Source organism: Coturnix japonica, chromosome 1 (assembly GCF_001577835.2).
Source record: "Coturnix japonica isolate 7356 chromosome 1, Coturnix japonica 2.1, whole genome shotgun sequence".
Classification (NCBI taxonomy): domain Eukaryota; kingdom Metazoa; phylum Chordata; class Aves; order Galliformes; family Phasianidae; genus Coturnix; species Coturnix japonica.
Window position 1 is genome coordinate 158,859,313 of NC_029516.1, and position 11,638 is coordinate 158,870,950.

The 11,638-nt window shown below is 38.2% G+C and overlaps 1 protein-coding gene across 4 annotated transcripts in view; it reads left to right on the forward strand.

Moving 5' to 3' along the window:
• The window catches only part of SACS (sacsin molecular chaperone), a 52,561-nt gene that overhangs the window by 27,056 nt on the left and 13,867 nt on the right, over window positions 1-11,638 (forward strand). For all 4 annotated transcript variants that reach the window (XM_015852084.2, XM_015852083.2, XM_015852081.2 and 1 more), the window contains 4 exons: window positions 3,739-3,850; window positions 4,425-4,571; window positions 5,551-7,033; window positions 8,439-8,530. In XM_015852084.2, coding sequence (XP_015707570.2) covers window positions 3,739-3,850; window positions 4,425-4,571; window positions 5,551-7,033; window positions 8,439-8,530 — 1,834 coding nt within the window. The remainder of the gene's footprint in view (window positions 1-3,738; window positions 3,851-4,424; window positions 4,572-5,550; window positions 7,034-8,438; window positions 8,531-11,638) is intronic.

Here is an 11,638-nt window from a genome sequence, read left to right on the forward strand (position 1 = left end):
ATAAACTTACTGTCGCAAGAATCCAGACTTGACGTCTTTCGAGAGTTCTGGCGTTCAGGGAGTTTGGTGGGGTGAGCCTTTCAAGCCGTTCGCCTAGATTCACAGTAGGCCTCGTCGTTACGGAACTCTATTCTCTCTCCTATTTTTGCTTGAATCATTCGTTAGCTCAATTTCAATATATTGGTATTCATATTTGTGTATGCCCCTGGTATTTCGATAGTATTAGTAAATAAGTGTGCCTCCTCTAGATCGTTGCCGCTGTTTTTCTTTTCCTAATTAATTTTTTTCCTTTCGGCCTAGGGCCCCTCCGGGGCCTACGGCCCACTGATACGGACGCAGGTGGATTTTAGTTCAAACGTGACAGTTTTGGTGGAGAATGCGGGCATATGAGTTGCTGGTTTTATTCTGTGTTATTTTCTGTTGCTCTGTTTAGCTTTTAACAATGCAGCTACGATGTTTTTTGCCCTGTAAGGAGCTATTCTCGCGTTTGCGATTCTGCAGCCTGGAGCTTAGAACCTTGAAAGTCAGGCGGACTGCCAATACTCCGGTAATATTTTTATAAACAACATGCTGACTTTGTTTTCTCTTTACTTTTTCTCTCCTATGGAGGAAAAAAGATGTCTTCTCTAACTAAAATATTGGTTTTCACAGGACCTGTGTGCCTTTGGGTTCCTTTTTTTGAGACGCTCCGAACCATATTGCGGGCCAATGTTAAAGCTAGCCACGTTTCTTATTGGAGCTATACAATTGGTATAATGAATGAAGCATGGTTAGCAATGCTCAACCTTCGTATCTGCTTACAGCTCGAGGAGCAATAATGCAACTAATTATACAGAAATGTGAATGAATTTTTAAGCGTCTCCTTTTCTTCTATGAATCCTTTTATGCAATTGCTTGAAATGATTCAGTTGGGCCACACTCTTATCTCCCTGATCTTACTGGTTGATTATTGTTAATTAATCTCACTCAGTATCTCGGATTCTTAACATCCGAGTGAATTCTTCCTAGAATACAGAGATATCTGATGCAGGGATGTAATGAGATTCTCAAAGGACAGACATCTTCAGTGTTAATGGAGCTTCCTCCTGACACTTGAAGAATCCTGAGAGTTGATTGTCATATTTGAGGCAGGAATGTTTGTGCATCGGCAAGATCTCAGAGGCACATGATTTTGGGCCTGCTAATCTTATGGGCTTAGTCCAATACCATTCCTGAGAGATGAGAGTCTTAAGCTGAGGCAGAAAAACTTTGGACTGAGAGCGTAGCGAGAGAAAAGCTTTTGAAGCTGGAGAGAAAAGAATCTCTGTACCAACGAGACCATCTGGTACGAAGCGAGAATGTCTTAAGCTTGACGCAGTAAAACTTTGGGATGACGAAGGTAGAGAGTAGAAAAAGTTTTGAAGCTGGAGAGAAAAGATCTCCTGTACCAACCGAGACTCAATCCTGGTTACGAAGAAAGAGAGTCTAGAGCATAACGCAGATAAAAACTTTGGGATGAGAAAAGCTCCCTGCAAATTCTCACACTTCAACATCTCTCAGTTCCGAGTACAGCGCCCTTCGGTCCGAGCACGACGTCTCTCCATCCGATGTCCACGGCGCCCTCCGGTCCGAGCACGACGCCTCTCCTATCCGATGCATCGGGTGCCCTCCGGTCCGAGCCATGAGCACTCTCCAGACTGAGCGCGATGCGCCGTGTCCGAGCATGGACACTCTCAGACTGAGCATGATGCCTTTCCAATCCATAACTGGGACAGCCCCCATCCGAGCACAAACACTCTTCCAGCTGGCATTAATGCTCTAGTCAGCGATTTAATGTCTTCAGCGGTGCCTCCAAGCCCGAGCTGCCTTCAGACCTGAGCACACCTCAGACTCACCACTCTTCAGTCGAGCAAATGCCCCCCGGTCCGAGCATAACGTCCTTCAGACTGAGCCACAATGCCCTTTCGGACCGAGCACAACACCTTCTTCAGTCCGAGCATAACACTCTTCAGGGACCGAGCCACAATGCCCTCCAGACCAAGCTCAACACTCTCCAGACTGAGGCCGCGATGCCCTCCGGCCGAGCATGACCACTCTCAGGGGGATGAGCGGGATGCCCTCCTGCGTCCGAGCACGACACCCTTCAAGTCCAGCACAAGCTGGCCCTCACTGTGTAAGTGCTTCGTTATCTCCAGGTCAAAACGGAATCTATTGACTCGTTGTACACTGACTTCAAGCTCGATACAACGCCCTCAAAAAGGCCAGTCGGCAAGCACCCCTCCGGGTTCTGTGTACGGACCGAAGCTCCTGTTCTGAACTTTACGATCCTCTCCAGTTCTGAGCCCGACGCCTCGCCGTCTAGTTATAAACGTCCTCAGGGCGGAATGCGACAATCTCTTCCTCTTTTTTCAGAGTTAATATAGAGTCCAGGTCCCGTGACCTATCGTGTTGTTCCCTGGGAGATGTAGTCTTCTTCTGTAAGTTGCAGATTCAGTAAAATTATTCATGCTTAATATGATGTTATGATGTGGAATACTGATAGCAAAAATTACAAAATTATTAAACCATGACACTGTTGAAAGCGTTATCCTGAACTGGGTGTTTTTCTTCCTATCTTGTCTTGATTTTAAATGATGTAGAACTGGCAATATAGATTATTTTGGTTAATTTCGTAATGTACCTTATGGATTAAATATATTGTCATAAAGTGTAAAACTGAGAGCTTATTGCTTTAAAACTCTATACTAGATATCAGTGAATTTGTTACACATTTATTACTGCTCATTGCTGCCAATAATGAATTAGAATCCAACCTCATCTTGCTCATCTTGCAAGCAACCCTTTTATTCTTGTGAATGATTGCAGAAAATTTATGTTGTATGTTATGTTTTGGTGTGATGTGCTTACCTAGACAGCTTTTTGGTTCAGCTAAAAGATCTTCTTATGCAAAAGTTAATCACATGTACCCCCCCACACATGGGCATGTATCTGGTACATTTCTGGAGACCTGATGTTCACTGATGATCCTGTATAAATAGAGTATTTTGTGAAATTCTCATTCTGCAGGTGTTTTTAATTGTTCTGATGAGTCTATGGAAGATAATACTAGATGGATATATATTATCAATCACTGTAGTTTATAATTAGCATAGTGAACTACTTCATTGACATTTCAGTTATTAGATTTTTCTATGTCTCTCACTGCTACTAACATTATTAAACAAATACTCAGTCTTAATAAAAGTCTCTTTCTACTCAATGGGCTTTGACTGGTGACCTCTCTTGATTTCATTACTTACAGAGATACTGCTCAGAAATGTCTTGCACCTCATTGCTGTGAACGTTGACTTAAATTGAATTTAGTTAATGCAAAGAAGAATGCTGTATATTACCCCTTCACATCTATTTGCCTGATATCTGTCTCACAGTTGCATGGTCTTAACAATAAACTTCAACTTCTTTTTTTCTTTTTTTCAATCTTCTTCTGTCTTGTATTCTTTTGTGACTTATTGTATAACTCTGACTTGGGAAAATAGTTCTTACATTAACAGTTTCGTAATTTACTTCTGAAATGTATACATACTGGTTGTGTGTGATATTTGAGCTCCAAATTCAAATCATGGTTATGGTATTTGAATGTTTCTTTTATAGTATTATAGTTATTTTCTACTGCTTCAGTTGGAAAGCCATGGCTACAATATGCATAAAATTACTGTGTTACACCTTATAGTTGTTTGTTTTTGTTGTTGTTATTGTCAGGAACTGATTCAGAATGCAGAAGATGCTGGTGCCACGGAGGTTAGGTTTTTATATGATGAAACTCAATATGGAACAGAAACTCTGTGGTCCAAGGACATGGCACAGTATCAGGGTAAATACACTTAGTACTGATTTTGTCTATTCTTCGGTATATATGTGGTTCTATGATTTTTCTTTTTCTTTTTTTTTTTTTCTTTGTGGAGTTGACTATATTGGGATAGCTCCATTGCTGCTTCAACCTTGCTAGATCTTTTGTTTAAGTTCTAATGCTGATAATTCTTTTCCAAAGGAAATTTTTAGTATTGAAGGCCATACTGTCCTTCTGCAAGCTGTCAGTTGCAGTTTTTGAAGTTCTTCCAATTATTCTGCTTAAGAAAGTCTTCATGTTCTTCTTTATTCTAAGACACTTTTCCTAAAGATACGTCTATGTCTAGGTTTATTTCTCTGGGAAATAGTACCATGTACAGTGGTAAGTCTTAGCTCATTTTTGCTACTCTTCTGCTTATACCTCCCTTTCATCACCAAGGATAATCTGAGATCAGCTTGAGTTGTTGCTTCCCCATTAAATCAGCAGGCACATAGTTCAAAGAAATGCTTTCTCAGGGTTGTAAATTCATTCTCTAGAATTTTTCAGCAGTGAATAGTTTTATTCTGTTATCTTTTTAATGCTTGTCTATTTATTTTAGGGCCAGCATTTTATGCATACAATGATGCAGTTTTCACACCCGAGGACTGGCATGGTATACAGGAAATTGCTAGAAGCAGGAAGAAAGATGATCCCCTGAAAGTTGGAAGATTTGGGATTGGCTTTAATTCAGTTTATCATATAACAGGTAAATTCAGTAGATATTTTCATTTTAAAATACTGCCATTTAAAACATTTAAATTACGTATTCAACAAGGATGTAATACTGTCTATATGGTATGTTGTAAGGTCCTTAGCAAAGTTTATCTGAAGAGTACTGATGTTTTTCTAAAACGCCACAAAGGCATCTTTTTTATTTTGAAGATTTGGAGAATTTGCTTCTTCTACTAACATTACTGTGTACTTAGTCCCTTATGCTGAAATGAACGTTCTTCTATGTTATTATTTCAATTATGTGCTGCAGTTCACATTATAGAAGGCTGTAATGTAGGGTGGATATACAAGCAGAAGCATGTAGTCTTAAATGGGTCACTGCACCAAAACTTTTATGCAGGTTCTTTATATAATAAGCAGTGATGTTTATTTCATGCTGAAAAGTAATGGAGAGATTTATACATGTTTACAGTTGAGAAACATTTTTCCAAAAAAAATTCGTGCCACACCAAACCCTGATAAAAATAAAAATAACTTCATTAACTGGGAAAATTAAGTATGGAAATATGAAGGGAATTAATAAGACACAAGATGTTTTCTCATCACATTTTATTTAGTACAGCATACAGAAAGTCTTAGTTAAATTTAATACATTCAGTGGTTTGATAACTGGGATGTTATCATTTTAAATGTGCCAGCCTTTAAGATCTGCCATGTACGAATATAATGGGATATATTTTTAGCAAAGTACATTTTCTTAAACAGCTGAGGAAAAACTCCACTTTATCTTGCTCTCTATTTGCTAAAATTCAAATAGTTGTATGACTATATATTGCAGAATTGGGACGTGGTTGTTTCTTCCTGTCAATAAATACTGAATTATGTTTGAATGTTGCTAGGTTCATCGTTTTAGAATGTTGGTGTTTCATGCTCTTATTAAATTCCGTCTATAAAACTATATTTGAAAATGCTCTGTTAGGGTTATTAATATATTTTGGTTTTCTTTTATGCAGATGTTCCTAGTATTTTCAGTGGTGACCAAATTGGAATGCTGGATCCCCATCAAACCCTCTTTGGACCTCATGAATCAGGCCAGTGTTGGAATCTAAAGGAAGACAGCAAGGAAATCAATGAACTTACAGACCAGTTTGCACCATTCATTGGTGTGTTTGGCAGCACTAAGGAGACTTTTAAGAATGGAAACTTTCCTGGTACATTTTTTCGCTTCCCGCTTCGATTGCAGCCGTCCCAACTGAGCAGCAATGTTTATGACAAGCAGAAGGTTTTGGAACTGTTCGAATCCTTCAGAGCAGATGCTGACACAGTATTGCTCTTCTTAAAGAGTGTTCAGGATGTTTCATTGCATGTTAGGGAGGCTGATGGAACTGAGAAACTGATCTTTAGAGTGACTGCTAGTGAGAACAAAGCCTTGAAACATGAAAGACCCAACTCTATAAAAATCTTAGGAACAGCAATAAGTCAGTATTGTAAGGGAGTTCCAAGCAATAGCATAACGTGTGTGACATACCATGTAAATATAGCTCTAGAAGATGAGAGTGTTAAGGATGCACAGAAAACGTCTTGGTTAGTATGTAATTGTGTAGGTGGCCGGGGAATGTGTACTGAACTGGATTGCTTAGCAGATGACTTGAAATTTGTTCCTACTATTGGAATAGCCATGCCTTTATCATATAATGAGAAGGATAAAGGAGCTGTAGCAGACTTCTCAGGAAGAGCATTTTGTTTCTTGCCTTTGCCTCCAGGTGAAGAAAGCAAAACTGGTCTGCCAGTCCATGTTAGTGGTTTCTTTGGTCTCACAGACAACAGAAGGAGTATCAAGTGGCGAGAGCTGGATCAGTGGAGAGATCCAGCAGCTTTGTGGAATGATCTTCTTGTGGTGAATATTGTGCCAAAGGCATATAGCACCCTTATTTTGGAAGCTATCAAACGAATGGAGACTGAGGAGAATTCAGATTTTCCATTGTCAGCTGAAAGAATTTATGGTTTATGGCCTGATGAGAACAAAATCAGGGTTCCCTGGAAACCAATTGTAGTACCTCTATTTAAAGAGCTGCTTCAGCATACAGTTATTTACTCAGTGAGTAATCAGTGGATGAAAGTGGAACAGGTGTACTTTTCTGAAATGGATGAGAGTTTGGAGTACACACAATCTGTTCTCAACTACCTCCAGAATTCAGGGAAGCAGATTGCCAAGGTACCAGCAAATATTGCTAGTGCAGTGCATTTTACTACTTGTACTGTTAAAGCTGTGAAAAAAGTGACTCCTGCAGTTGTACGGCAAGTGCTAAGGAAATCTGGACACAGTGGACCTCCTGAAGAAAAGCTTCACCTCCTTCAGTTTGTGCTTTCTGATGGAGTGTACAGTGAACTCATTGGATTGGAGCTTTTGCCACTACAGAATGGAAATTTTATTTCTTTTTCCTCATCTGTGTCAGAACAGGATATTGTTTACATAACCTCAGAAGACTTTCCCAGGTATACTTAAAAATTGCTTTATAGTTTAAATGCTAAAGAACTTCAGACTGTTACATACTTACTAGCAAATAAGATGATACGCAGCAGCCTATAATGCAATGAAATACTGCATGCACGTAACTCAATATCTGGATTAATGCATATGTATGTATGTATATGTCTCATTTGAAAAGTTTGAAAGCTACTTGCTTTTATAACTTTGTAAAGAATGATGTGATCTAGGCTTTAGCAGAATGCCACAGGACATACATCAAATTAGGAAGTACATTAAATTTAAAGGTTATGAGATAGCTTTAGAGATGGCTTTTTTTTTCTGTTACTTGTAGTTGTTCCTCCTTGTCTCCCATTTGTGTGTATGGAGCCACCCCTCCTTTTCCTTTCAGTCATTTTCAGATTCTTGTTGGTAAGCTGAGGAGCTACGGGGTAGATTAATGGACCTCTGTGGACTAAGAACTGGATGACTGGCAGAGCTCAGAGGTCTAGTTGGAGGGCTGTGGCTAGTAGTGTTCCTCAGGGGTTGGTGCTGGGTCTGGTCTTGTTCAATGTATTTATCTGGATAGAGGGATAGAATGAACCTCGGAAAGTTTGCTGATGGTACAAAGCTGGGAGGAGTAGCTGACAGAAGGCTGTACTGCATTTAAGGGCAACCTTGACAGGCTGGATGTTTGGGTGGAGCGGAACCTTATGAGTTTCAACAGGGACAAGTGTAGAGTTGTACATCTGGGGAGGAATATCTACATGTATCAGTACAGATTAAGGGCTGCTATGCTAGAAAGGAATTCTGTGCAGAAGGAACTGAGTGTCCTGGTGAACAGGTTGATCATGAGCCAGCAGTGTGCCCTGGTGGCCAAGACGGCCGGTGGTATCCTGGGGTACTTCAAAAAGAACATGTCCAGCAGGATGAGGGAGGTGATCTTCCCCCTCTGCTTTGCCCTGGTGAGGCTACATCTGGAATGCTTCCAGTTAAAATAGTCTTAACCAATGTCTGCACGCAGACCAGTGTCTGAATACAAGGATTTTTGTGAAGTCCTGGATTTACATGGTGTAATTTTTTCTTCTTTCTGATAATCTTTGAGACATAAAATGTAATTTTACTTTTTTTTCCCTTTCTTTAAAATACAAATAGATGAAAATAATATTAAGCTATCTTTTTCTATCAAGAGAAGCTTATACATGCTTTGAAAAGAAGAATAGTTGGAATATATAGCTTCTTACTGCTCTCTTTCCTAAGTTCTTATTTCCTTTTTTATAGGGAAATGTCCACTAACAGCCCAATATACAAGTGATTATATTGCATGCAACTATTACCATGATGATTACCATGCTGGTAGTTTCTGTATTGAAGCATACATGAATTAGGTGCTTTGCTGAAAACATTTATTTATTTTTTTAAATGTTGTGTTAGATCGCTCTTTCCTGGCCTTGAAGGGAGGTTACTTTCTGATGACCTGAAGCCTGAGGTTCTAGCTGCTTTGAAAGAAGCTGCCAAAAGCAGAGGTAATGTCTTTTGTAAACTCATACTATGAAATAGATTGCTAATTGTTGAACAGACTAGTTCTGAACTCAAGTTTTCTTCATCTTATTTGAAACTGAGTTCACGTTGGTAAGCTGATCATCTCAAAAAAACCAAAACCAAAACAAAAAACAACTTGAAGTTGTTGTAGACTGAACTGTAAGTGGCATAAATGAAAATTATGAATGAACAAAATGGGAAGACCTAAAGTTATATATAACAATAGACAATATAAGAATTAATAGGAGATATCTCAATGCAAATTTTTTACATACAGTATTCGTTCTCTTAACATGACCTGAGTTCTATGTTACATGTCTTGGCTATTGCACATAGTGATAGCATATGTCATTTTTAAATATTTTTTTTTTTTTAATATTATGGATCATCATTTACCTCACAACCACAGGTGATCACATCCATGCTTTCTAAAGATGCATCAATAAAAATCCAAACAGGTGCATCTGGCTGGATACATGCTGTAGTCCATATCATTTCATTAAATATTTCCCAAGTCTTAATTTGTAACTTTTGGTTGTGTGAAAACAGGCCTACGGAAATTGTTCTGATCTTTATCCAAATAGTTTGTTTACCAGAAAACTTGCTGCTTTTGTAGATATGATGCTTCTGTGTTCAGTTGCTTTCAGTGTTAATTTTTTGCCTTTTTTCTAGACATTGTTAGTTTAATTTACATTTCTGCACTTGCATCTCGTTATGCATTTGGTAGGTAAATTTGAATTCTGTCTCCGAAGCCTTTGTTCTTCTTTCTCCAAACAAGTAACAGTTCAACTGTTCTTTTTAAATAATATATATATAGTGAGTTACTTTATTCTTCAGTCTCTAGAAAATGTGCCTTTAAGAAAAAGATTATTGTCTTTCTCTTTAAATTATCAATTTTATCAAAATTCTTATTTAAACTGATCAAGATGGCCATAGTGGGATAGATGGGTGACAGATCATATGGAGAACAGGAAAAAAGATTGAAAAATATTAGTTCCTCACAATGATACCTTAAATTGGTTTTTGAGGTGTAGTGTCTTTTTCCAGGTGAGTTTCACAAGACAGTTCAAAATTGTGCTTACATAAGAAACAAAAAAAAGCAAAAATCACCTGAAACGAGGTTTTGGCATGCTGTCAGCTTAAATGCATTGTAAACAGAAAGTGGAGATTAAAATGAAAGAAAAAAAAATGAAATAAACCAGTCACTTTGAGAGTTCTTTTAGGACATTCCTTTAATTTCTGGGTTGGTCAGTGAATCTGGTTCCTAGAAACATCTGAGTTGCATTTGAGTCCTGACTTCCTCCTATCTTCTTTGTTTAACTGTTTCTTTGACCTGCATTCTTCCAGGGACTTGTTCTTGGTTGGTGATGTGTCTCTTATTGATTAGAAGGGCTTACTTGTAATATTTATGTAGAAATGTAATTTTCTAAATCTAGAAATGCCTGAGGACTTTCAGGTGACCTTTTGTGAGTTTTTGTGGCCTACTTTTTATTCTACCTTCTCCTAAATTGTGTCATTCTAGATTTTACGTAATTGTAAGAATCACAGAGTTGTAGGAGTTGGAAGGGACCTTTAGAGACCATTGAGTCCAACCCCCTGGCAAAACAGGCTCCCTAGGCTGGCTTGCACAGGTAGATGTCCAGGCAGGTTTTGAACATTTCCATGGAAGGAGGGTCCACAACCCCTCTCTCTGGGCAGTCTATTCTAGTGCTTTGTCACCCTTACTGTGAAGAAGTTCTTACATATATTTGTGCGGAACTTACTGTGCTTCAGTTTGTGGCTATTTCCCCTTGTCCTATTGCCACATGCCACTGAAAAGAGTTTGGCCTCGCCCCTTGGCCTCCTCCCACACCTTAGATATTTATAGATGTTGATCAGATCCCAGTCTTCTTTTCTTAGGACTGCACAGACCCAGGTCACTTAGGCTGTCCTCTTAAGGGATTCTCCAGGCCCTTTATAATCTTAGGGGATCTCCACAGGTGATCCCTGTCTTTTATGTACTAGGGGGCCCAGTACTGGACACAGTACCCCAGGTGAGGCCACACTGGGGCAGAGTAGAGTAAGGCATACCCTACAGTACATGCTTTTAAGATCTTGCCTCTCAAGATAGTGTAACTAGGAACTATATCAGAGAGATTCCCAATACAATTGCAGAATATGCATGTTTTTGCACAGTTTCTTTGGGAATATAGGTTATAGGTTTGTTTTTGTTTTTTTTCGTTTTTTTTTTTCCGAAAAGAACCAAATATTGTTTTTTTCTCTCCCAAGATATGTACTGTATTTTTGTAATTAATAATTGTTTCAATATTTTCTGTTCTATATGTTAATATGTAATTGACTAGGTGTTTTCTAAATGAATTTGATTATATTTTAGCCCAGCAGCTTCTCTGGGGATTTTCAGGTATGGCTGTTAACTAAAAATGTACTGGTTTGTATTGAAGCTTGGTTTTTGTGTGAATTTGATAATTTGATTAGCTATTTTCATTACTTACACCTCTTTTTTTTTTTTCTTCTTCTTCTTCTTTTTTTTTCTTTTTTTTTTTCCCCCTATAATAAAACCTGCAAAACAATCTGGCAAAAGATAGCTACCAAAGATAATTATGAACAAGGTTGTAAATACAATTTGTTCTCATAGCGCATTAAATAGAATACATATGTCTTTGGAGTGCTGAGGTGAAAGGAAACTTCATTTTTTTAAAGGATCTTACTACCCATCTCTTGGCAAACAGCTGTGCTATTTAGAAGAATGAAAGATCTGAAACTGAGATGTCTTGATTCCATTTCTGTCATTTATTTTGGTCATTGGGAGGGATTTGTATTATTGTGTTCTGTATTCTGTTCTTAGCCACAGACATTCTTTACTTTTAAAATATAAGTTGTCTTAATGATAAAGATGTAAGTGTTAACATTCATTTCATTTATTTAAAGTACTGACAATAAGAATAAAAGCATATACATCTAAACTTAGTTTCAGCACTCCTTGCATGACTGAGTTTTGCTTGTCAGTTTTTTAGCACAAGGGCACCTGATTTGCTACATTTAATAAATAATCTTTAAAAACTATTGGAATCTTTGCAAGTATAGGAAGAAAA